General features: G+C 39.6%; 1 protein-coding gene across 5 annotated transcripts; it reads left to right on the forward strand.

Annotated features, from left to right (window-relative positions):
• Window positions 1-226: 226 nt before the first annotated feature.
• On the forward strand, window positions 227-27,397 carry cald1b (caldesmon 1b). 5 transcript variants are annotated; one of them, XM_071203552.1, is made up of 17 exons: window positions 227-315; window positions 8,661-8,764; window positions 12,776-12,898; window positions 14,448-14,757; window positions 14,840-14,881; window positions 15,205-15,804; window positions 18,852-18,887; window positions 19,019-19,252; window positions 19,343-19,468; window positions 20,205-20,248; window positions 20,357-20,435; window positions 21,341-21,472; window positions 21,555-21,722; window positions 22,904-22,975; window positions 23,460-23,475; window positions 24,525-24,561; window positions 25,893-27,397. In XM_071203552.1, exons 2-15 carry the CDS (start codon window positions 8,691-8,693, stop codon window positions 23,469-23,471), a joined length of 2,052 nt encoding a protein of 683 aa, XP_071059653.1. In that variant the 5' UTR covers window positions 227-315; window positions 8,661-8,690; the 3' UTR covers window positions 23,472-23,475; window positions 24,525-24,561; window positions 25,893-27,397. The 5 variants fall into 5 exon arrangements, with proteins under 5 accessions (XP_071059653.1, XP_071059654.1, XP_071059650.1 ...); XM_071203553.1 differs by having other exon boundaries at window positions 25,896-27,397; XM_071203549.1 differs by lacking the exon at window positions 23,460-23,475.
• Window positions 27,398-27,412: the final 15 nt, after the last annotated feature.

Below are 27,412 nucleotides of genomic sequence, written 5' to 3' on the forward strand. Positions count from 1 at the left end.
CAAAAAGACTAAGATCAAATAATCAGATTCAGTCAATTGTGTATAAATGAGAGGAATCATTATCATTACATTTTAAAGACATCCCTTAAATGAAACTGTGTACATTCCCCCACGCGCACACACACACACGCGCACGTGCACACACACACACACACACACACACACACACACACACACACACACACACACACACACATACACACCAGCCCCCGGTGCAGCTGCAGCAGGCGGAGCTGCATGCTGTGCTTATAAACCTCTGGCTGCTCTGCCTCAGCTGATTTCCAGCGAGAACAGTCCCTTCGGTCGATCAACCTGGTAAGTGTGATGATGATAATGTGTGATGCAGAAAAAGAGAGTTCATTTTGTTTACTTTGAGTGCCTAACGAATCAGAGATATGTGATGAGAGTTGTGCAGACTAAAATCTTGACGAGGGAAGTGCATGGCTTGTTAACGACTTTTAAATGTAACTAGCTGGATTATATCAGGAACAGCTGCTCTGAATAAACCTGACAATAAGGAAGGGAACCACTGGGAAACATATTTGACATGGGATTTAAGCTTGATTCAAAGGAAACTCAAGTTGACCTAAGCAGTAAGTAAATAATTCATAACATCTACATATTGTGAATCTCAAATACATACATCTATTGGAGATCAATTAGAGATGTTAAAGGACTAAAGACAATGTTGAAATGTCTCCTTTATTCAAATGTGTGCACTGGCTCGAGAAACGTCACCATCAGTCATAGAAACAGCTGGCATCATGGCATGCACATGTTTGTTTGCTGAAAATAGCTATAAACACTGAAGACAAAGCTGTCAATAGTTTTTTTCTTGTATAGTTTACCAAAAATACTGTCCCATGAGAACATTGCAACTGTTCTTTGGATTTAACTCTTTTAACCAAACATTCACAGTCTGGTGCAAAAAATGCCAAACTTGATTGATTGCAATAATAGAAATAAATGGAGTGGCGTTCAGCTCCTTCGTCAAGAGATTCTTGGGAAATATAAAGCTAGCATCAGTGAGTATATCTCTGAAGAGAGATCAGAATTGGAGGACTGTGTAAACTGAAATATGTTCATGCATTTTGTTGGCATATACCTCTGCAATCTGTATCCTTGAGGCTCAGCATGTGTATCTGCTCTGTCCAACACAGCAGTAAATACTATAATTTGACCTTCTGATCTCCAGTTTTCTGTTACTCAAACATTGAGCAGACCTCTGGTTGTGGAAAGCTGTTTGGCGTGGTCGACATGCCAAGTCAGACTCCTATTCCTTAGATGGTATTGAAGATAAAGGCCTCAACCTCAGTGTGTGAGTTTATGACCGCAGACTCTTTGGGGACTGGAAATGTGTTTGGGTTTCCAGAGCATCCTCTCCCTTTTTGGGTACATGGAATCAAGATAATTGTTTGTGCCATGAGAGTGAAAACAGCTGTAAATGTACAGTGAAATGGTATTTATGAGATATTTCAAGGGTACATAGTAAGTGTACACAGCCTTACAACAACTACTGACATATTTGACTGTGGATAAGTTATGTTCCCAATTTAAACGGCTGCATCTTGCACACACTAACGTCTGCTTTTTAAACAGTTTGAGTTCCAATGTATTTGTTAAAATTGTCCAGAAGAGGAACAAATAAACATAGATTTGGCTGCTATAATGTTTTTAGTCTGAGTACAATTGAGTCTTTGTGGCTTAAAAGCGTTGTGATTTGATAAAGAGGGGGGCTGTCAGCTCTTTAGTTTTACAGGTGGGACAATCTCAATAGGAGAGGAAATCGTTTTTCCCCAGAGTAAATTACAGGAGGTGAGTGTTAGTGGCTCTGACATTAATGGAGGCATTCATCAGTCTGTCATCAAATCTACATCGATGTGAGGAGAAACAACATTCCTTACATCAACTTGAATGATTTATAAGTTGTGTTTATTTGTTTAAATGTCAAGCAGTTCCTATTCTACTGTGCAAACCCTATTCTAATACAAAATACAAAAGCCATAGTCACTTTCCTTATATCGACAGTATGGTTCTTTCTGTCTCCCAGTAGCACAATGGAAAGATGATTATTAGAAATCACAATGGAAACAAGTTATTCTTGGATTACCACTTTGTTTAGCAGCAGGTATTTCCTAGAGTAAACCATGCTCACTGTCTGTGGCCTCGCACCTTGCCAACAGGGACACTACAACTAACACTGCCTGTGTACTTCCTTAAAAGGAGGCCAAGTACACCATCTCAGCTGATGGGATGCAGAACAGGGAGTGGACATAGCTGCATCTATTTCCATTGAGTCCCCAGTAGAGGATGTAACTTAGACTTAGACTTAGCTTTGAAATTTGATTAATTGTAGCCCCCTATGGCACTACACTTGATTTCAGACCGGACTCTTAAGTTGGTCTAATTGACAAAATAAAGCAAGCAAGGTACACCTGTCAGCTGTTGATGGACTGGTTGCTTCCTAATACAAAGCTGAGCTGCACAGTGAGTCCTGTTATCTCTGCATAGAGACGATAACGTGCTTCCAAATCTCCACTTTTCCAGTCAATTGGTCATGGACCACAAAACAACACACCCTCTTTTCAAACAAACTGTACACAAACATTGTAATGAGCGGCTGAAAAGGTCACCACTACAGTATGCTGTGGCTTGTAAACTGTGGAATTTGTATCCTGGACAGGGTCTTTTTCATACGTGACCATGTTTGGTCATGTGGAGAAAGCAGCTGTGGCTTTGTGATTGATTGCAAACGCCGCGTGTTGAAGCACTTTCTTTATGTTTCAACAAGAACCTTGTCTGATTTTAGGCAGTATGTCTGACGTGACGACCTACATGTATATTTTGTACCATTAGCTAATGCTGTTATCAGTGCAATAAACAATGTCTTTACAACTAACCAGTATTACTTCAAAGGTCAAATAATGTACAGTACATGTTCATATGTTACTCTCATTACGCTATGTACCTACAGCTGGTGAAACACTACCATTAAAACTTAAAGACAGCTGTTGGCCTTTGAAATCTTTACTGGAATCAATTGTAACATTTTGTAAACAGTATTTGAGAACAAATGATTGATTATGATGGAGTCACACATGCTTTATCTAACTAAATACTTTTATTGTCCTTTTAAATTAAACACATCACACTTCAATAGGTCAGGATCTGGAATAGAGGCTTCAATAGACTGGTACTGCCCAATAAATAGTCTGGCGTAAAATCCCCTGTAAAATGGCAATATATTAATGTTACACTTTAATTAACAAACAATATAAAACGTGTCAGTGAGCTCTAGCTGTTGGGTGGATCTTGTGACCTTAAGACATGTTACCAGTTCAAGTGCTAAGCTAATCATCTGCTGATGGTAGTTTAGTATTTATTGTAAAAACCTGGGTGGTATCAATCTTTTAATCTAGTCAGGGAGTCTGGAGGCAGATGCAAAAAAACGGAATATAAATATACATGTGATCATTTCTTTTTGTATTGTATTTGATTCAAGATAGAGAAAGAGACAGCTGATCAGTTTTAATATCCATTTATTTCCTAGACTTTTCCTGATAGAAGATGTGAGGCCTGCACCGCGTCAAATCAAATGTAAATGCATTAGAAACGGTCTTTAACAGAACATAACGCTTTCATCGTTCTTCTTTTTTGATGTCTGATTAATACAATGAGAAACACTCAGAAAGGACGCCATCATCGAGCCAGTAATTATATGGCCAGACAATATACAAAAAGCACATGGTGTGTACACAATGCTGGGACGAATAAAGACACAACGAAGTGCCATGCAATTGATGTAATGATGGGGCTTTGAGTAGGAGGCTTTTAACTTTTGAATGGTTTACAAAAGACCGCTAATGTCGTATTATACTTATTATAACCTTTAGTGGACCACTTGAGGAATTCTCAGTCTAAATCTTAGATGGCTTCAGAAACAAATGACTTAAATGTGGCCTTACTTTAAATTAAATACTTTAAATGGATAACACTGGTGTTGAATTCCTCGAAAAGTAAACTGTTTCTTTTTTAGAGCCTTTCCTATAAACACAAATAATGGGTCATCTAGTTACCTTGAGTATTGTACAAAATATGGTGCATAAAGCAACGACTATCTTATGAGTCATTGAACTGTTTTTGATCTTTCAAATTACAGACATCACATCATATAACACATCATATTATTTGGTAGTCGATCTCCCTAAATATACCAGAGACTTGCTTTCAGTAGACTCCCTTAAATCAGCTTTTTTGACTTTGCAGCCGTGGCCAGAACCAGATTATTGCTCTTGAACGTACTCCAGGTCTAATCTTCATGTAAGAGTTGTGGAGATTTGAGCTGAGGTTTTGCTCTTTGAGTGTGAGTTTAAATAATTGTGCTTTATGTGACATTTTAGTGTGTTAGCAACTGAAAAAAACAGTAATATTTATAAATAGTGTCTGGGCAGAATTGTTCATCAATGACAAGTTTCCAGTTGCATGAGAGCAGGATGACCCCACAGAGATATTAAATTATAATTTAAAAAAGTGCTCAACAAACTTTTGATGCCATCAGAAGGGACAGCTTACCCAGATGAAAAAATCCGTTACTGACGTGTGAATGAAAAACTGTCCTCGGCATCAGTCATGTAGGAATGACTTGTGAACATGATCCAAAAAGACCCTAACAACCTATACCACGCTGTGCAAATACATATATAAGGAGATAGCATCTAGAGCTTGAGCTTTGGACCATTGAAGTGCTTTTTCTGTGTCCCGAGTGGGTGCAGGCAGACATTTCTGTCTAAATTAAAAAGGGGGCTATGCTTTTACATTTGGATTATATCAGTGCATGAATAATTCACACACCTCTAATCTATACAAATAAACTGCCTGGTGACTGATGTGACAGCTGTAGTGTTGAAGTGATTATAATTCAGTGTGTGTCTCTTTGTGTGTATCCACGTTTATGAACAAAGTGGAAGGGAGAGAGGTATTTGTCTATAGCTGCCAGAGTGGTGAGTTTTTTAACTTTAGAAATACAGAACTTCGCCGGCACTGCTGGAGCCGGGCCAATCCAAACAGGCCTGGATCACGGCTCTGACATGTCTGTGAGCTGTTAGCCTGCAGGTCGGCTCCACAGAGTGCATATTGCTCAGGAACAGACCAGCCTTTGTCATTAATTGGTCCCATACAGCAACAGCAGAGAGGCAGTGATGGATACCAGTATGTCTCGTGTTTGACTGAGAGACGAATTATGGGTAATGTTTTATATCCATGTCCTTTTTATATAAACTTTGGGCATTGTCCTCATTTTATATCCAGCAGCTGCAGAAAGCATATGTTAATAGGTGCATTATGAAAGGTTTTATTAACCTAAAAAAGGAGAGAAAAATGGATAGTAAAGGTTTAACAATAACAGACTAGACGAGTTAAACTTTGTAAATGAGTTTGTAACTATTATAAACACAAGCCTTTTAAACTATTAAGGAGTATATCAAATATGAACTAGTTTATTGCAAGTGTTTAAAAAGGCCTTATAACAATAAACCATAAATGTGTTTATGATCTTGTAATTAAAACTTCTATTGTCTTATTTAAAAGCAATTTATACAAATACGTATAAACACTTTTTGTAGGAAGATTTATAAGGAGTTATAAAGCCCCTAATATCTATTTACCCCTTATTTAAAGACCGTTATATAAAGAGTTACTGATGAAGTGATGGGGCATTCTAGTTGCCAATGTCTGTTATTAGGAGCCACACATACGGGGCCACACGTTGCCCTTGACTTGATAGTTGACTGGTGTTGACTTGCTGTTTCTCTGCTGTAAAGGTGAACAGAGATCACATAGCTGGAATACCTCCTCTAGCTTCGCTTTGACGGACACTTTGTGAAATGATGAGGGATGTGAGGGGAGGAGGGGGAGAGCTGTTTTTAACACCTGCATCTCGCCTGCAAATATGTCTAAGCTGCCACAACACATTGTACACACCAATAATGTACTTACAATTCTGATTGTAAGAAGGCAGAAATGTAATTCTGAGACCACAAACTGAGTGATTTGATGTTGTTGTTTTTTGCATTTGGCTGAATACCAAATTTCAAAGCAATCAAACCAACTCAAAACCAAAAATGTTACTGTGGCCTTAAGTCAGGCACAAAACAAATATATGAGATCAGTGTCTTGCAACCATCAATGTTCATATCACAATATTTGTATCGCAACTGTACTAAGAGATGTTCAAGTAGACACTAGACAGTCTCACAAAAACCTATCCTCTGGACCCAGAATTATCAACCAAATATCATGCTAATCAATTCAGTAGTTATACATCTCCGTTCCTGGACATTACAGATCATTATCATTATTTTATTTAACAACAACCTCACCAAACCTTTGAATATGTGAGTTTTGATAAATCACTTTCCTGTTTTCCAGAGAAAATATGTGTTTTTTAATTTATTTAACCAGAAAAAAAAGCATTGAGATCAAATCTAATTTACAATGCTGACCTGGCCAAGAAGGCAGCAGCATTACACATAACACAAACATATAAAATACAGGGAACATAACTAAGAAAACAAAAGACGAAAAAGCAGTCACATTGTGCACATTAGGACAGTAAGAAAGGTGCACTACTTATTACTGCAAGAGCAGCTGGTGGTAAGGACCTCAAACAACTTCAATTTAAAACATGCTATTGAGACAAGTGCCCTCAGTTTGAGGCGTGATTGAAGGTCATTCCAAGACCAAGGACCATAATAAAAAAGACTCCTTTGTCCAGCCTCAGTCCGCACGGCAGGAACCTGGACCCGTATCCAGGCACTGGATCTGAGGTTGTAAGAGTCACAAACTGGAACAAATCTGGCACAAATATACAGTGGAAGCTTACCTAAAATGGCTTTATACATTATTAAAAACCAGTGCTGCATCCTACGCATAGTACGTGAGGACCATCCAGTTAGGCTATACAGTTTGCAATGATGATTTGTGTAAAAAATCCTTTTCCAGGAAAGCTCTGAACTGTCTTGTTACCCATGTAGTGGATGTTTTGGAAAAGGCCTCTTATGGTCCATTCTGTTTGTAAGCCTTTTGACTGTATATGGTGCCGGCCAATGTAAAACCTAAACGAATGACCGACTGCTCACTGCTGATAGGCTCCTCTTCAGATACAAAAGGATTATACCCAAGTGTCCTGCCTTATGACGCTGTATATGTTACATATTATCGAATGTGTAAGTGCTCGGGACATAAATATGGCATGTATGGTGCACTAAAGTGAGGAGAGAAAACACACTGACGATAAATGTGAGCCAAAAACAGTTTTGAGGACAGTGACTCTAGGATTTCATGGTCTTTCTTAAATCAACTGGGAATATAATTCCTACCAGTGCAGGCATAAATACAGATGAACACTACTTAAAGGCTTTGAATTGTAGATTGAGTGGTGTAGATGTACAGTGAAATAAATACACTTTGGAAGCCTTGATTGTTATTTTCGTTGCGCACAGTTTGTCCTGTCTGATGTCAGAGGGATGTCCTGGAATTTCAGGAGACCCCCACTAAACAATAGTACACAGAGTTAAGGGTTCACTTTTCATGAATGATTGGGGCTATCATATCGGTCCAGCCTCTACAATTCAAATAAAGCTGTCTTTTGAATGTAGGTGCCTGCCACATGGATACATGGGCCTCAATCTCGAATTAGAAGGTCGGTTAGTTTGTTTATTTATTGATCAAGACAAATACTGTAAATAAAAGGATGAGACAAACACAACTCAAACCAATAATTAATTTCAAAATGTTGTTGCAATTCACCTTTCATCTTTTTCTATCAGTTTTCAGTCTGTAAGACAGCAGAGCTATCTTAACATGTCTACTTAGAAAACTCGAATTAAATCAAATGATTTTTGACCTGTGGTTACGAGAACCTAAACGGACAGGTGCTTGAATGGTTTATCGGTTCATGTAAGATTAATTATGGATTTCACATTTGGTAGCAAACAACCCTTCAGTACATCAGACATAAAGAGAGAAGCAGGATGAAACAAGGGAAACCGTTTGAGAGAGTCTGAAGATAGAGATCAGGGAGGGGAAAGTGGGAGAGAGCAGGAGGAGGGAGGCTGAGAGAGAAACAGAGGGGAGCAGTGAGGCAGGCGTTTCCTTTTCTGGTAGTTAAAGTCGCTGTAAGAACAAGCAGGAATTCTTTGTGCTGCAAAAGGGCTGAGATATAATCCAGACTGTAGATGTTGATATATGACGACAGGGGAGACACCGCTGTTCACGGACTAAACTCCAGCTACTGCTAAGGTAAACCAACAGCAGGCACTGTAGTGTTTTATCTTTTTCATAAAGCTGTCTTGGGTGGTCCCCTATACTATGATGTGTCACTGATTTTGAAATGACTTCAGTATGGTTTTTCTTTATCTTGAGGGTTTGTTTCTTCAAATTAAAGCTGTGAAATGACCATGATGTGAATTTAGATTCATCTAATTGTTGTTGAATTCCAATATACAAAAGAATTTCCATATGCATCAACTTTCAAGCATGTCTTTCTTCTTGTGAAACAATGATTATCATGATTGCAAAATAAATCAATTGATGAGTGATTTTTTTTGACAGTCAGATTGTCCCAAATTCATCACCCATGATATCGTAAATGTGTCTTTCAGTGAGAAAGTGAAGATAATCTTCTTGGCATCATGGACAATGACTTTGACCGCCGCATGGAGCTGAGGAGGCAGAGGAGGGAGCAGATGCGCGTTGAGACCGACAAGTGAGTTATCCATCTAAGAGTGAATTTTGTCAAAAATAAAAACATACAAAAGTACACATTAATAGACATGCAAACTGAAACAAAAACGACTCAACGTCTTGAATTAAGCCTCATCAGATGTTGGCAGTCTGACTTAAACCTGATACATTTGCAGCTTCAGGAAATTGGTTAAGAGTTTCCAAAATACTTAAGAACTTTTTCCTCTAATCATGCAAAGTCAAGGAGATAGATTGAGGCTTACCGATTGTTGTTGAGTTTCGCATTTCTGCATGAGGGAGGGTGCCTGTGTGTCTCCACATGGAGCAGAGCGTAGCAGACAGGATTGATTGGGCGATGACGCCTTAATGATCTCCCTTGCCTTTTCCCTCATCAGAGCCAGGCTGCTGTTTGATACTCCCCGCTGTCTCCCTCCCTCTCTCTCAGAGAAATATTAAAGTACCGAAACAGAGTTATTGCCGATCTCCACTCTGTGGGTGTAAAGTTGTAGGTTTGACTCTGTTAAGAGTATCTAATAAACGCATAAGAAGTTAAGAACACAAGGAAAATGACCTGCAAATATATGAAACTCTAAAAGAATGCAGGTACATGAGGAAAACTCAATCTGTGTGTCTTTAAAAGTTTCCCCAAATACAATTAAAGGTTTCATATTAACACGTGTTGGTACCGTACCTACCAGGATCTCAATTATCCTTTTTGTTTGAAATAATACTATTTTCATGAACTTTTTTAATTGAGAGACGGTTTGGTTTAGTCCTGTAATTGGATTTTTTTTTTTTAAATAAAGAATATCCTACATTTCGACTTTTAAGGGATTCAAGTAACACATTATTTTCTAGCCGTTCAGAAGTCACTAGCTGTCTTATCAAATGTCCTATCAGAGCTGCAGTGGAAAATAAGGCATTCCTTGCCATTTTCTCACAGTCCTGCAGCCAGCTCTGCCAACAGTGCCAACCCGGCTGTTCGAGGAAATGCTGCAGACACTGGAATGTTTTCAATGCCAATTTTATTTCAGCTTGAGATATTCTGAACACTTCAGACTCAAAGTTACAGAGAGTAAAGTTGTTAGCCAAGAAGCTGTCATTATATCAGTCTAAACCATTTATTATGTCTCATGAAAAGTAACTGCATTATTTTGACGTCTCTCTCGCAGCAGACCTCCAGCTTTAGGTGGAGTAATATCTATTTAAATTACTTCCTCAATGGTTTGCAGGGATTACCCATGCAATGCCAGGGAAACCATTGCCTGAGGATTTGTTGGATTTCTGCCTCGTTGGATTCTGTTTGAAAGACAGAAAGGACTCTTGTGTTTCTCACCACCTCTCCCTCCAACAACATCTGTAAATCATTGTGTTGTGGATTGAGGAAGAGCAGAGGGAAATAATACCCATGCTCTATCAATGGGCCATTTTACACTCTTTCCATGCCTCATAAAGCCTGGCAATGCTTTATGAGGAAATCTCACTGTGGGTCTGATCACAGTTTGAGGAAGGTCAATGGCAGGATATAAGCACATGAGGAGGATTTAAAGAAGATGACAGGAAGGTAAAGGGGTCATTCCTAGCATTTGGGGTCATTCCTAGCATTCGGTGCCATTTCAGCTAGGGAAGCCATGTTTTTTTTTATTTAATCTGAATGATGGCTTGTTAAAATATAAGAAAAATATTTTGGTCAAGCTCAGGATATTATGTTTAAAAACACAACATCTTTTTTTACCATCCCCAGTTACTGTGTGTCCACCCTGTTACTGTGAAAAATAGTAACAGGGTGGACGGTAACAGGGTGGACATTTTATGCTAAACTTGGCTATTGCTACATGTGTGATGATAATCAAGCTAGCACTTGGTGACAACAGAAACATATATTTGATAGATATATTCACCATATTTTCTAAATGTAAAACAAATGATCACTTCCACTAAAAATGAGCATAACAGGGTGGACATGTTATGCTTTAACAGTTAAGTTCTTTAAAACATTACAAAAAACGTTGAAGGAAGAATGGCATACACTCTGCTTCTTGAAGATGAGTTTCCCCCTCAAAATGTATCCTTCTTCTTCTTGAGTCATACAAATAGTAGAATAGAAAAGGGGCGTGTCCAGAGGGATCCGCCGGTTTCCCTTTATAAATCACAACCGACTCGAAATGCGTTGCAGCTTTTGCGGGCATCACGTAACACCCATATTTGCCTATAAATAGTAAAAGAAACGCCCATTCATTCATTCAATTTCTGACTGACTTTATGAAGAAGATCGCAGGAAATGACGACAGAACAGCTAAAAAAGACATCTCACACCGTGTCAGATTTTGGGGAGGTCGAGATAAATCATATTGTTTTTTTCGGCCTTGATGTAACAACATTCATAATTAAGTCAAGGTAACACCCTTTTCACCCCGGTTACACTTTTCATTTGCCCCGTACGATGGGCGCTGTAAGTGATGAAAGTGGGGGGTGTTGGCTTATCAGGCGTCTGCAGCTCACAGCCAAAGTGGGTGTGGGATCGAGCGAGAGAGATAAATGCAATTTATATAAACAAATATTTCCAAGGCACTCTTTTATAATTATTGGTTTGAAATCATTGCAATAGGACAGTAAACCAAAAATATCGTTTAAAACTTGAGAGATACAAAAATATGCATAAATAAATGTTAACTAGGTAAAATAAAATATGAATGAACAACAAAAATAAAATAAGTTGCATTTATTTGCTATTGGCTATGGTAGGTTATTGGTTATGTTCACATACTTATTTGATTATTAAAATGTAAACCAATCTTTTTCATATGGGTGTTTTACGGCCCGTCCACACAGCGGCGTGCGTTGAAAGCTTCACCATTCACTTTGAATGGGGTGATGTCACTTTGCTGGCGTGGCTCGCTGCAAAAGTTGAGCAATGTTCAAGCTTTGAAGCCACGGCAGAAGCGTCAGCCAATCGAATCATATGCCAGTACAAGCTCTAGCCAATCAAACCGGTGCTTGTATGTCAGGGGTGGGAGATTCATGTGATTGGTTGTTGGTCGAGTCACCGAATGCAAGTAGTCACCTTTGCTTATTTTGTTATGAGATGTGAATTACTGTTCAATTTAGTTGATGTAATAATCATTTGGTTTCTTTTACATTAAAAAAAAGGTCTTATGTTTTTTTTCAGGGGGAGGCCCTTTTTCCAGTTTAGAGCAATAGCCCCTCCAAATGTCTGTGCACGTCCCTGTATAAAACCATGCTCGTATCTACAACCTATAGAAATGCAAAACGGCGTCAGTTTAGACGTAGTTCTGTCCTTCTGCTTACCGCATCATTTATGAGAAAACATTTCATAACATTAACACAACATATTCGAGGTGGTTTTAAATAACATATCCGTATTTATTTATTTCTCCAAGTTATGTTTTTGTGTGCACTGAGGAGTCGCAAACAGGCGTTTGTTTAATCATTTTAAGATTGGCTTTAATCAATGTTTGAAAAATGAATTCTTCATATATGATAAATGAGAGGTAACATTTTATTTATGGTATTATTTCTACATATGTCTCTCCATTCTTCCTTCTGCCAACGGTGTCGCAGTTTCTCGTCTCTCCCGTGTTTGTGCTTAGTGCGTACGCATGGGTTAGAGTTTGCACATTCGTTCGCACATTTTCCCGTCAAGTTAGTATTTTATAAATCGCAAACATTGCGTAGAAATTGGCGTACGCCATCTTTTGAGCGTATATCCTTTTTATAAATATATATATATATCTCTTTATAAATGAGGCACCTGGTCTCTAAAACATCTTAGAATGAATGACTTATATATCTCATGTTCACACAAACATCATAACACCAGCAGATACTATTTCCCATCGCCTACTAGCGACATATTTTACAAGCCATTTAATCAATTTGATATAAACTCGAGAACTTTACTACTTAAAAAGGAATAATTCAATATTTACCAACACTTATTTATTATGCTCTCAAAACTCCCATTTCAGTTGTTTAATTTAAGAGGAAATATATATATAATGTGATATTTCAGGCCGGATTGCGCTAATGATGATGAGGAGGAGGAAGCTCGGGAGCAAAGAAGACGAGCGAGAGAGGAGAGGAAGAAGGTGACGAAGGAGTCGGGAGGCCCTGAAGTGATCGACGACACTAACAGGTATGTGGACAAATGTCCTGGGTAGAAAGCAGGTGAGGGACAGAAAGTGTATTTAAACTGTGTGTGACGAACCAGGAAAAATAAAGGCAACATTTATAAGGCAGTTAACAAACTCTATAGTAGTATAGTAGTAGTATAGTATAGTATAGTAATACATTGATATTTTGCTTTCAGTTCATCTGTTGACCATTACACTGCAGCTTTGACAGATATGCTGCTGCTACGCTACGTGAGCTGTACACACTGGTACACAACAGCGTTGCTAGCTAGCCATGCTAAACCAAGCATCCGTACAAAAAAAGCTGCTTAGTGCAGTGGTGAAAGTAGCAGCCTGATTAAGTGATTTTAACTTTATTAAAGTGATAATAGTGATAGTACAATTTTAAGTCATTTGTACTTTACTTGAATCATTAATGATATGCTACTTCACATTTCTACTCCACTACATGTTTAGGGGAGAGTGGGGTAAATTGAGCCATTTTTTAGTTATGCTGTCCTCTAAGTAAGGAGAAATGACACATAGTAAAAATGAAAACACACATCTATAATTCAGGATGTCTCCTATCAATGGCAATGATAATAATTAATATTTTATCAAGGGCAGTGAAAATATTACTTCTAAAAAAAAAAGTCTTGTGGCTCAACTTGCCCCAGTGTAGGGGTAAGTTGATCCAGGTCAGGGGGTAAATTGAACCACTGTTCAAACCTGGGCATACCTACAACAAATCTTAAAGGTAACTATAAACTATAAATAACAAACCAAATACAAGCTTAGTTTTCCAAATATTTTTTATATACATTTCGATTGAATTGTTTGATATTTTTTTTAACATGTTAAAAGGAAAAGTAATCATACAAATGGTGATACAATTTCATATATCTTACCAATCAAACACAGGGTAAATTCAACTTTAAATGTAGCCTACAATGAGCTCTTATTATCAACTTGGCCTACTTTCATTCATTTCTCCATTGAAAAACTGGCTCAACTTACTCCAAGGCCCATGGTTCACTTTACCCATAGCCACCATTTTATAAAAAATAGCCTAGCATTCAAATTCAGAGTCATCTTTAGCTTAATGATTCACATGGTTTAATACGCTGCCAACACATCAACATATACAATATATGACCTTAAAAAACAATATAAACCTGGATACTTTTTTTTTGACATGACAGCCGATATAGCTGACATCTAGAACATTTACTTTGACAAGCAAAAAACGTTTTTTTGTAAAAATGTTTACTTTTTTACAAAGGGAGGCGCCCAGGTGGCATCCTAACTAGGTGCCCCAACCACCTCAACTTAACTGCATTCATTATTCAATATTATTTATTATTTCCATGATGCTCAAAAACTCTGACAAATGAACAGCTTTAGAGTCAAGACAGAAAATATTAATATCCAATCATAGACTTGGCAAGTGGGTACACTTGATGAGACAGAACATTTGATACAAATCTGGATTTGCAGACTCAAATTTGTCTAAAGTTACATTCCCGGCTCCACTGTTTTCATCAATTTCAAGTGAATTTCCACTTCTTACAGTGTGACGGAGTCCTCCACCTCAGGCGATGCTGAAGGTGCAGGCGATGTTGAAGGTGCAGACGATGCTGAAGGTGCAGACGATGACCAGGCTCTGCTGGAGCGCCTGGCCAAGAGGGAGGAGCGCCGGCAGAAGAGGATGAAGGAGGCCATGGAGAGACAGAAGGAGTTCGACCCCACCATCAGCACCACCAACGGCACTGACAGCGCACCGGAGGAGGAAGAGGAGGAGAAACCAGCTGAAGGCAAAGTGGCAGACACTGATATGAACTCCTGGAGAAAAGAGGAAGAGGACAATCAGGAAGAGGAGACGGTAAAGTGAAAAGTATGCAGATTTCAATTTGGTTTGGGTTGAGATTATTCTGGTTTCACTTATTTATTTATTTTCTAAACAGGAATCTGTTGAGGAATCAAGAACAGTGAGCATGGGAAATAAGGTAAGGTCTTTCTGCAACCTTCATTCTGTTGATTGAAATGCATTTATTGACATTTTACTTTATTTTATCAGAATCAGAAACAGTTTTATTGCCAGGTAGGTTCACACATACGAGGAATTTGACTTGATGTCATGGTGCATACATACAATATAAAACAAAACAAAAAAATCTTTAAGGACACTGTAATAAAATATAGTTAGATAGCAATAAAATAAAGCAGTAATTTACAGCGAAATGGAATGCATTGAGTTATAGAATATGAAATAAGAAATATGTGCAGTAAGCAGTTTGAACATTGTGTGCATTAATGTAATGCATTATAGGAGGTGATTGAGGAGAAGGTTGCAGCAACAGAAGAAGAGGAGGAGCAGCCCGATTCAGGAAAGAAGGATGCTGAAGAGGAAGCTGTTCCTGATGTCGACAAAGAGGAAGAAGAAAGACAAAGGAAAGAAGAGGAAAGGGAGCAAATAGAGAAAGAAGAAAAGCTGAGGATAGAAGCGGAGGAAAGACAAACCAGGGAAAGGGAGGAAATGCTCAAAAGAGAGGATGAAGAAAGGAAGAAGAGGGAAGAGGAGGGGAAACAACAAATAGAGATGGAAGAGATGCTGAGGAAGGAAGGAGAAGAAAAACAGAGAAAGGAGAAGGAGGATAAGATGAAGAAAGAAAAGGAGGAAAAGCTAAAAAAGGAGATGGAGCAAAAAAAGAAGAAAGAAGAGGAGGAGGAAAAACGCCAGAAAGAGCTGGAGGAGAAGAAGAAAAGGGAGGATGAGGAAAAGCAGAAGAAGAAAGAGCTGGAGGAGAAGAAGAAAAGGGAGGATGAGGAAAAGCAGAAGAAGAAAGAGCTGGAGGAGAAGAATAAGAAAGAAGAGGAGGAGAAGAGGAAAAAGGAGGCTGAAGAGAAGAAGAAGAAGAAGAAAGAGGAGGTATTCATGACATTTTTTACATTTCATTTTCGTTTAATCATTTATTTGAACAGGGACAAATACATTTTCAAACAATTAATGCTCTTTAGGTCAGTGCCACTTCCATTGTTTTTGTTTCTAATAAAATCCAGCAGGTGGTTATGCCCTCAGTAGAACATAAAGTGCACATATTGAGGCTATTGCTTCACAGATCAAATTACAATGTCTTAATAACAAAGTGCTGATCAGAGCTGGTTGTTTTTTACACGCTTATGTTTCATTTAATCTAATCGTTTATTTGAACAGGGACAATACACATTAATGAACACTTAAGACAAATAATGCTTCAAGTGTAAATATGCCGGATTTTTAGCTTTGAGCTAATTTCCATCTGCAGTCCCTCACATACAACATATAAGAACATGACATGTATATACATAGCAACAAATAATAATAAATAATAATAATAGATTTAATAGATTTAATTTGTTAGCGCTTTTACAGGTGCTCAAAGACGCTTTACATATATAGTGAAGATAAAATAAAATAAAGGAACAACAAATAAATATATAGTTAAAGTTAAAGTCAAATAATACAAAAACAATCACACATTAAAAGCCAGATTGAAGAGGTGAGTGTTTTGAAGGTGGTTAGGTCAGTGCAGTCTCTGATGGGTTGTGGGAGTGAGTTCCAGAGGGAGGGGGCAGCGACGGAGAAGGCTCTGTCCCCCCAGGTCCGGTGATTGGTGCGGGTGGGGATGGATAGGAGGTTGGCTTCTGATGAGCGGAGGCAGCGGGAAGGGGTGTGGTGGTGCAGCAGGTCCGTGAGGTAGGGGGGGGGGGCTGATTATTGAGGGCTTTGTGAGTAATGAAGAGGACTTTGAAGTTGATTCTTTGACGTGGATGTTCTGGAGGATGGGAGTGATGTGATCTCAGGAGCGGGTGTGGGTGAGGAGGCGGGCAGCAGAGTTCTGGATATGGTAGAGTTTATTGAGGAGGTTGGATGGTATGCCGTAGAGGATGCTATTGCAGTAGTCGAGTCGTGAAGTGATGAATGCATGAATCAGGGTTTCAGCAGCAGAGGAGGAGAGTGATGATGCAATGTTTTTGAGGTGGAAAAAGGCGGTCCTGGTGATGTGATTTATGTGGTGGTTGAATTTGAGCTGACTGTTGAAGATGACTCCGAGGTTGCGGATGTGAGGGGGGAGATAGATTGTGGCTGTCAATGGTGAAGTTGAAATTCTGGATGTCTTTGATACGGGATGGGGGGCCGATGATGGTGATGTCTGATTTGGCACTGTTCAGTTGGAGATAGTTTGTTTGCATCCATGCTTTTATTTCTGAGAGACAGTTGGTGAGAGTGGAGTGTGTTGTGGGGGTGATGGTTGTGTTGAGATATAAAGTTGGATGTCATCGCCGTAGCAGTGAAATTGAAGGTTGTGGCGACGAATTATTTTGCCAAGGGGGAGCATGTAGAGGATGAAGAGGAGGGGGCCAAGCACCGAACCCTGGGGGACGCCTTGGGACAGAGGAGCAGTGGAGGAGGTGCAGTTGTTGATGTTGATAAACTGATGTCTGTCGGTGAGGTAGGATTTCAGCCAGGAGAGTGCAGTGTCGGTGATGTTGAGTGATGATTCGAGGAGGGACAGCAGGATGGTGTGGTTGATGGTGTCGAATGCTGCGGTGAGTTCGAGGAGGTTGAGGATGTTCAGGTTGCCGGAGTCAGAGGAGAGGAGGAGGTTGTTTGTGATTTTCAGAAGAGCTGTTTCGGTGCTGTGTTTTGATCGGAAACCGGATTGAAATGGCTCAAAGAGGTCATTGGAGCTGAGGTGGGATTTTAGTTGTGAGGCAATGACACGTTCAAGTATTTTTGACAGAAAGGGGAGATTTGAGATGGGCCGGAAGTTGGACATGATGTCTTTTGAGAATGGGTGTGACAGCAGCCAGTTTGAGAGAGTGGGGAACTGATCCAGATCTGAGGGAGGAGTTAATGATGGTGGCGATGAGTTGGGAGATGGCAGGGAGTCTCTCTTTAACAAATGTGGAGGGCATTGGGTCAAGTGTGCAGGTGGAGTTAATTCCAGTCATGAAGTCGGACAGTTGCATGGGGGTCACAGGGGAGAAGTGGGACAGGGGCTGTGAGGTGAAGGGGGGAGCCAGGAGGGGAGGTGGGGGGTGCTGATGAGGGTGTCAGATTGCTGTAAATGTTGCTGATTTTAGTTTGGAAAAACGAGAGGAAGGAGTTGCACTGTTCTGTGGGAAGGATGAGGTGGCATTGTCACAGGGTTTGAGAAGTTTGCTGATGGTGGAGAACAGACGCTTGGGGTTGCTGGAGCCAGACTGAATGAGTTGTGAGTAGTAATTAGACCGGGCTGCTTTGAGTGCGTTACTGTACATATATATGTAAATAAATATATGATATGCAAAAAGGGCAAGAGCAGCATACACAAGTATTTATGACATGGCAGTACAATATAGCAGCAACGACATATAAAGTGCAAGAGAAGATAAAAGAGATGCATAAAGTGCAAGAGGAGATACCCCTGTGTTAAAGTGCATTTAGCGGTGATTACACATCCGTTTATTTCTCAACCATTCTTTGAGTTGACCTTTAAAACTATTGAGAGTGGGACAATCCCGTATCTCAGTTGGGAGGCTATTCCACAATTATCTTCCTTTTAATGGAAAGGACATTTTGTCCAAAGGTGGTCCGTCTGCGGTGGACTTCACAGTCTCCTCTGGTTTCTGTCCTGGTGCAGCGTCCAGTGTTTTTTGTGGATGAATTCCCCTAAGGGAGGGGGGGGCCAGTCCATGTAAACATTTATTAAAAAAACACATACTTTTAAAAGACTTAAAATTGTCAAAACTCAAGAAATTGTGTTTTTCTTAACTTCAAAAACCTGGAAATAGTTGAATAAAAGCTTGTTCCTGTTTTGAGTCCTAATGCTTTAGATTGGTCAACACTGAGGGCTCACAGTTGAAAGATATTTTCTGCATGATGTGATTTCTTAGTATTCTCACAGATCACATGATGTGAGTTTTTAAAATAATGTCCTCTCTGTTTTGAAGGAAGAGAAACCAAAGAAATTTGGATTTAAGGACAAGGTAAAATCATTTGTCATATTCATTCATTTGCAACTTTTCATCCTGGCAAATGTATTTATGTACATGTTGTAAATAATATGATCTGTTTACACGCTAATATAGATATATTGGTTACTTCTCGGTTTTGACAGAACGAACCCGCCAAACTCAACACAGGACTCTTTGAGAATAAACTGAAGAAAACAGAGAAGAGCCGGCAAAACGAGGCGGAGAGCGAGGATCTGGAGAAGATGAAGCAGAAGACGCAGGGCGCAGAGGCAGAGCTGGAGGAGCTGAAGAAGAAGAGGGAGGACAGGAGGAAGATCATAGAGGAGGAGGACAAGCAGAAGAAACAGCAGCTGGAGGACAAGAAAGCCAAAGAACAGGTGAGGATGGATTTTACACATCACATCAGTGGAATACTCCCCATTGGATACCATTTGGGTTGTGACCGAAACCTGTGTTTGTTGTTACAGGAAGAGAGGAAGAGGATGAAGGAGGAGATAGAGAAGAGGAGGGCAGAGGCTGCAGAGAAGAAGAAACAGAAGGAGGAAGAGTCTCCAAGTCCTGTGTTTGCTATCACTCCCAAAGGCTCCTCAAAGGTGAGTTTGGGAAAGAAAGTCACTTCTAAATGCTTTGACTACAAAAAACACAATTGTATTCCACTTCCATTTTTGATTGGGATGGAGTCAGACTTCTCCATACTTCCCACCACTGACATTTTGGGAAATACATTTCTTTCAAATTCTTGTTGATGAAAGAAAATATCTTTCTGAAATATTTTTGAAATATTTTCTTCTTAGTTTATAGCATAGTTCTCATTTATTTCCATCAATATGTCAGATATGTTGGTATTTCATATTGTTGTCTCCAAGTGTAACACATGTTTTGGCGTCAAATGTGTTTTTTCTTCCATTGTTCCCATTTTAAATCCTCTAATATTACTCATGTAATGTTGGTTGACAAGTATAAAAGTGAACTGGCGTCTTCGCTGTACTCCAATGTGGTTGTTTTTGTATGACTGGGTAATGTTCTTGCCGGGTCATTTCAGAGGAATGTTGAGAACTGTGTGTGTAATTCTACGAGCACACGGCAGGTATAATTCTTTTTGACCAGCAGTTCTCAGTCGTTGTGCACTTGTGTATCCTGGCTCCCTCTCAAAGATCAGTCACTCAGGCTTTAAGTGAGCACAGAGAAATCTTCCCAGACTGCTCTGCCTCTCAGTCAGAGCGTCTCAGAGACAGGAAGGAAGCCAGGGCAGCTTGACCATGTCAGTATGTATTTGTGAACGTCAACCAATGACTGCTTTATAAACTGAAACCATGCTGTTCTGTACAGATCGGGGCAAAGGCAGAATTCTTGAGCAAATCAGCCCAGAAAAGGTGAGCCATACCTTTTCTGGCATATATTTTACAGTCAAATAAATAACTCATAAACAAGACACTTTTATTACTCCACACCAATGACCCATTTGTTTTTCATCCACACAGCACCACAGCCAGAGCGTCTCACTCTCCAATTGTGTCCAAGATCGGCAACAGAATGGAGCAGTACAACTCTGCCATCCAGGTGAGACTCATGATGCACATTCCTCAGGAGCAGGCGTAAGGGGGTGAAAAGTTAGGACGATTCTAAGGGCCCGTGACTGACAGGGGCCCAAACTATTTTAGAACATTAAGAAAAAAATGTTTAAGTAACCAATGTGATATGTTGTCATGGGGCACACAATCCCTGGTGGCGCCCCTGCTCAGGAGTGCTGAGAGAAGTACTCAAAGCCTTAATTTAACTAAATACAACAGTGAAAATAGTCCATAACGTGAATTTGAAGTTGTCGTTTTATCAGCAAAATGTATCAGAGCATCAGAGGAAGTACTTGTTTTCCACATAAGAAAAGCCCACTGTAAGTCACAGTAACATTATGACTGTATTTGACATCAGTGTGTTAGAAACCTTTCATTGAGGTACAGTTGGTTTTAAGATCCGAGATGATTAATGAAATGAATTAAAAGGAAGAAACATAAACATTCCATCTTTTGTAATAGTTTAATAATTGAAATGACATAATTAGAAAACAGCTGAAAAGTGGACAGTTAGAAGAAATCTGTCTTTGGTTTAAATGATCACATTTCATAAGCATACATAAACAAACACACAAACATAACAACGTTTTGTATTTGTAATACTCAACAATGCATTTGTATTGTATAATCATATTCATTGTTTAATGTAAAACCTTAATCTATACGGTTATAGTAACTAAAGATGTCAAAAAGTATTAAAGTACAATTGTCGTTAATTTCTCTTCAAAATAGTTGATAAGTATGAAGGAAGAGAAAATGAAAAAACTCAAATACAAGCACATTCAAATTGTACTTAAAGTTCTCGATAAGAAGTTACTTTCCACCATTGACCCCCAGTCAATGTAGCAGTTGTCCTCATGTCAAAGTAGTAAAATCCATCCTCTACTTCCACAGGGAAACAAAGACGTGAAATCCCCCAAGTCTCCGATGGCAGATATTCCTACAGGAGGAGCTCGCAGCATAAAGAGCATGTGGGAGAAAGGAAACGTCGGGGGCTCCTCTGAAAGTCCAGCCCCCGCCAACAAAGTGAGAGAAAGACACCAAGAGGGGAGGACAGAGAGATTTACTGAAGTGTGAAGTGAGTAGTTGAAATGTCTCTTTTCCCCAGGATCTGGCTGGCATCAAAGGAGGCGTGACTGGACGTGTCAACAGTTGGATGGCAAAGCCTCCGGAGGTGGAGAAGACGGCAGCAGCACCTGCACCACCACCACCAGCAGCAGCACCAGCAGCAGCAGCACCAGCACCAGCAGCAGCAGCAGCAGCAGCAAAGCCAGCCGTAAGGCCTCATAAATCCTCCTCTTTGCACGCACATACACTCTATTGTGAATAAGACACCAGTGTTACTTCAAAAGAGTAATCCGTTGATATTCTGCACACGCTAATGTACTCATTTGCACATCAACAAGCCAATCTTTTGTTGGCTGCGGGCATTATATATATATCTGAGAAGTTTGCTGCCTGGAGTCTAGTGACACCACATGGACGGTTTCCTTCACAACATCTGCTACTAAAGCCCCAACTCTCTCTGTGTATTATTCTTGACATGATGTGAAAGTTTTAACACATGTATTTTAGCCTAAACATGTGGAAAATCATCGGGTAGAAGACTATTATACTCTTATTGTTGGACAGTCGAACTACAAAGCTGAACAGCAGTAGGTGTGTGTGTGTCAGGTTGCTGAATGCCAACATGCCTCCTTGCAATGCCATTTCTTCATCGCTCCGTACGTCAATCACTTTATTATATTACAGCCGTCACAGACCAGACACCTACTTTTAAACAGTCCTCTTTTGTATTGGACTCACTTTAGCTCAAAAACTATGTTTGAATCTCTCAGTCACTCCATGTTTAAAGTCTCCTTCAAGCAAGGGCAAAAGGTCATACCCTTCATATTTTGTCCCACCCAAAGACATTGTTATGCTTCTCTTTTTTTTACAACATTGACAAAACAACAAAAGTATATAGAATACGTTTGTTTTGTATTTTACGGCATGGGAAAATAAAAGATTCCTGTCCCTTGGCGGACACTGTGTCCCTTTCTTAAAGTAGGACACCAGCTGCTGATCCCACCAGGTCTTCTGGAGACATTATGTCCGCATGCAGGAGCATTGCTGAATGACGTGTGACATTGTTTTAACGTCAAATTTACGATCAAGATATCTCTAGTGTCAAACGTCTTGGCCAGCAGCAGAGGAGTGGTTGTAACCTTGGCGTCACTAATGCAGCAACACCTCCCCCTGATGGGGGGAAGCTGCACAGCAGACTGCAGACTTTCATCTGTTTTCTCTTTTGTTTGTTTACTCTGTTTCTCCTGCCTTTCTTTTCGCCTTCATATTGCACAATTGTTTCTCAGCTTTCCTCACTAAAACTTCTCCTGCTGCGCTTTGCCTGCTCTTCAAACGGGTGAAGGTTTGTGCTTAAGTAAAGGATATGGTGTTGGTTCTTTTTTGGGACAGGAAGTGAAACCAGGTGACATCGGTAACAAGCGTGGCATGTGGGAAACCAAGAAGAGTTCCACACCTGCAAAGGTAACACACACACACACACACACACACACACACACACACACACACACACACACACACACACACACACACACACACACACACACACACACACACACACACACACACCATGTAAACATCACTTCAGGGGACATTACATTGACTTACATGCATTTCCTGGAGACTTATCCTAACCTTAACCATAACCAACACATGCCTAACATTTACCCTTACCCTTACCCTTAACCTTAACCTTACCCTAACCCTAATCCTAAACCTAACCAAGTCTTCACCCTAAAATTAATGATCCCCCTCATGGGGACCTCCAATTTGTCCCCATAAGGGAGGCGAGTCCCCACACGTGACTATGTAAACAGATTTAGGTCCCCACAAGTATAGTAATGCTAGTCCACACACACACACTCACCCACCCTGTACTTTGAATAATTTGAGGTGTTAATGTTTTAAAGGCCTTACAGTGAAATGTTCCTGTGTTTGCTTTATTCAGTCTTCCAAATAGAAAGGTGAGTGAGCTAATTTCCCCATCTGTGGTGGCAAGACACAATGCACGCTCCACAGGCACAGAGTGGTTGATTTGTGTGGTGTTCTCACGGTGATTCAACATGCATATGAGAAGGTCAATGTTGCCAGATTGGTCAGTCGGTCAATAATAATAAGTCCTCTTCTTTTTTTCTAACTTTGCAGGTAAAAACAGTTCTGATTTGGTTGTGTTGGATTACTGTCATTCATGAAACTGCACTGTGCACAGCTTTAGGACAACATTGTCATTGAGTGCATGTGCTTATGATTGAACACTGTGTTTGATGTTTCTCAATTCATTTCTTCATGCGAGAGTTTCTCACAGCATACAAAGACACGTATCTGATACATGTGGAATACTCTGCATCAAGCACATTTGACTGTTTTTTTAAATTGGGTTCCTTTTAGCTTCAATTAAGTGAAAAAGCTGTTAATCCCAGAATAAATGGATTCATTTCTGACGCCATCAACTGATAACATTAGGCAATACCAAATATTTGGTTTACAGAAGTTGTCGTGGCTTCCTTCCTTGTCTTTCCATCAAGCCACTAGGCGCCTTAAACAGACCTTTCTAACTCGCTTCTTTCCTTTTAAATTACTCACAGTTTGAAGAGTTGCCTGGTTAGATGATGATGGTTAGATGATGTTGCGATGTGTTTGCTCAAAATAAAATAACAAACTTTTGCACATGCAACAAAGAAAATAGGCCTTTACAATATTCAAAAGAAATAAGCAAAACTCAAATAAAATAATAAACAACTTAGGTATTCTTTCTTTCTTAATAATACTTATATAACTTCATAGCTTAAAGGGTACTTGTACGATTTTTACATGTAGTACGTGTACGGTTAAAACTGTTCCTCGACGGCGTCTCTCAAACAGGTTGCCCATCACTTTAGTGCAGGCGCCGTGGGAATTGTAGTCCTTTTTATAGTGCGTTGACTACAGACGTCACAATTAGGTGGCCTTTCTTATAAAATCTAAATACTGGCTCTAGTAAAAGTTGTTGACCTTTTCCCCTTTGTGTTTACAGCTGGCAGCTGGAGTCAAGAATAAGTTTGTCACCAATGGTAAGTTTCTGTATTTGTAAAAATGGTGTACACATACTAGTATACAGTATAATGATATAACACTGAAAGAAACCATTCTACTGCATAATACATACATTAACTATGACACATTAAAGGAATAGTTTGATATGTTAAGAAACACTTGTTGACTTTCTGTCCAAGTTTAAATTAGAAGATCAATACCACACCCAGATGTGAGATTGGTGTCTCTTTATCTTATTCGGACAAGAAAGCAAATAAGCTTATGTACAATTTTGGAGGGATTTCACTAGTTTGTTCATATTTGGTTATTTCTATTTTTACTTAATGAAGAACCTGACAACTTCTTCCATCACAAACTGTTAGTGTGCACATACTTCCTGTTAAACCAGGGTTTATTTTGATCAGTGCTGGAGGAAGCAGAGTTGAGATGAAATGGGAGGGGGTCGGGCCGTGACGGATTTATGTCCCGCTGTGGGCTCATAACCACCACAAGCCACCAACCTGCCTTTGCGCCAGAGTAGCTGCTCACTGTAAATCAAATCTGCTGCGGGGGATTTTTGGGCATATGCTCAGCTCTGTGGCACTGAGGTCTATATTTAAAAAAAACCTTCACGCTGACCTTGTCTCCCAGTTTAAAGAACCTTCCCGACTCCTAGGATTGCTGTCGCGTCTTTGCCGTGCACTGTTCACCCGCCGCCACCTGGGCTGTCCAACGCTGCGTTGTTTGCGAGTTGTTAGACATACCAGAGTGCAGCTGCTTGATTTTCACATTAGAACCGACTGCTCAGGAGGATTACTAACCGTTTAAGCAGCAAATCGGGCTCCATCACCTGGCTTATGCACTCAGTGCTGGTGATAAAGTCATCACATGTGCATCAAAAGAGCATTAAACATCCCCTGGTGTTAGTAGAGTTAAGCTGTCTTTGTTCTTCGTGCTCAAAAGTCTCACTTCTTTTGACTTTAAGCACTCAAAGCTTTAGCCGGAGTGTGAACAATAGGAATGGAAAAGTGTTTGTCGAGTGTCAGCTCCAACCCCAAATAGCGATCCTTGTTTGTAACCTCTCCACTTCTTCATCAGAAATAGACCACTGAGGAATGAAGTAAAGGGCAAATGACAAAGTTATAGCTTTCAACCACACGGACAAGTGTCTGAGTAAGACTCTGATGTGCAAACACGTGCACATACAGCATATGCATGGAGAAGAATGGATGTAAGAGCATTTATTAACAGCCCTGACTAAGCCTATTCAACACCTCATAACATGTGAGAAGCGATGCCGTTTTAAATGAAACACTGACGTATGCATTCACTTACAGCTCTTTAATGTCTGTCTATTTCTCTCTTTCAGCAGGTGTAAGACCCTAACCATTTATATCACGTCTCATCCGACCAACACAAGGCTATGCAACTGTATGTGCATCCGTTTACCTTCGACAATCCTGCTTTCCGCATGAAGTTCACACCAACATGAGGAAAAGACAAGAGACCAGGATGAGTGATTCCTGCATCAAAGACTCCAGAGACGTTTCCTCAAACATTTTTTACAAATGTTATCAGACTTCACTTGATTTTAATTCCAAGAGGTTATAATTAGAAAGGGTTTTCAGGGCAAAGAACAACATGTTAAACGCTTCTAGCAAATGGATTTTGTAGTATCCATTCTTTTAATCAATGTTACATACTTCAGATCGCTTTTAAGCCAGCTGATCTTATTGTCATGTATTGCCAATATAGCTCAAACTAAATAATAAGCAATTGTGTTTTATTGTCACTATTTTGACTCCATGTGATAACCAAGGCGGTTGAATGTTCATCTCACCGCTTGGGTTTGAGTATCCTTCCACTGATATGGATGTTTGATGATTAGCCTGTATTTAAGAGAGTCATCTGTACCGCATGCTAATAAGGCAACTCTTATCAAGGGTTTATAAGTAGTAGCTAAAGACATCATTCATTATTGTCAGTTCTGCTGATAATATCAGTAATGATAACAGAACAGGTGTTTGGGTTGCCAAGCTATGATGATTAACTAATGTTTTGGCCCTATGGATGCATGGCCTTGAAAACTATTACATGGATTGAATGTTCCCTAAGAATAGGTTGTATTGTCTTCCCCAACCTTGCATGTACTGCTATCACCAGCTAACTTTACACAACTTGAGTTTATGACCAAATACCTATTCCCAATAAAACTGCCGTAGGTTACTACTGTTTACTTCTGGACCAAAGTTCATTTAACAACAACATGTTAACATTCAAAAGTTTGATTGATTATTGTTTTATATTTATAACTTCAGACTTGATGACTTTCTGATAAATAAGAACCATTAGTAACACAGTGTATTGACCCTTATTTTAAAGAGTGCCTTATTATTATTAGATGGTACCAATACGTCTCCCACCTCAGCCCAGAAGAGAATATTGCTACACAGTGTGCAAGCAGTTTAATGTTTCTGTCAACCACACTTGGGTTTGTTTACTTTTTTATGACTTGTGTTTGTATAAAAATCACAGTAATGTGTAACATGAGCACGAACAAAGTCTATGAATACGTGTGCAAGAGGATCTGCACCGTAACAACTATTCAGTGACCAAACGCAATTCTGCAGCTTTGCTTTTCCTACATGCCACCAACAGTTTATTAGCATTGGTTTGCAACAGTGATACAGGTTTGCAAGACAATGGCAATATGCCTGTAATGCCTTTAAACTGTACCCTGGTGTTCCTGACAGTCAACCGCACAATCCTATCAAAATCAATTGTCAGAGGTGGATGGCTTCATTCTAAAGTTTGGAAGAAATGTTTGTTCTTGCTTCAGCAATAAAAAAAATATCAATAAAAAAGCTTTTTATAGTTCTGTTGCTTTGT

Source organism: Pseudochaenichthys georgianus, chromosome 6 (genome assembly GCF_902827115.2).
Source record: "Pseudochaenichthys georgianus chromosome 6, fPseGeo1.2, whole genome shotgun sequence".
Classification (NCBI taxonomy): Eukaryota; Metazoa; Chordata; class Actinopteri; order Perciformes; family Channichthyidae; genus Pseudochaenichthys; species Pseudochaenichthys georgianus.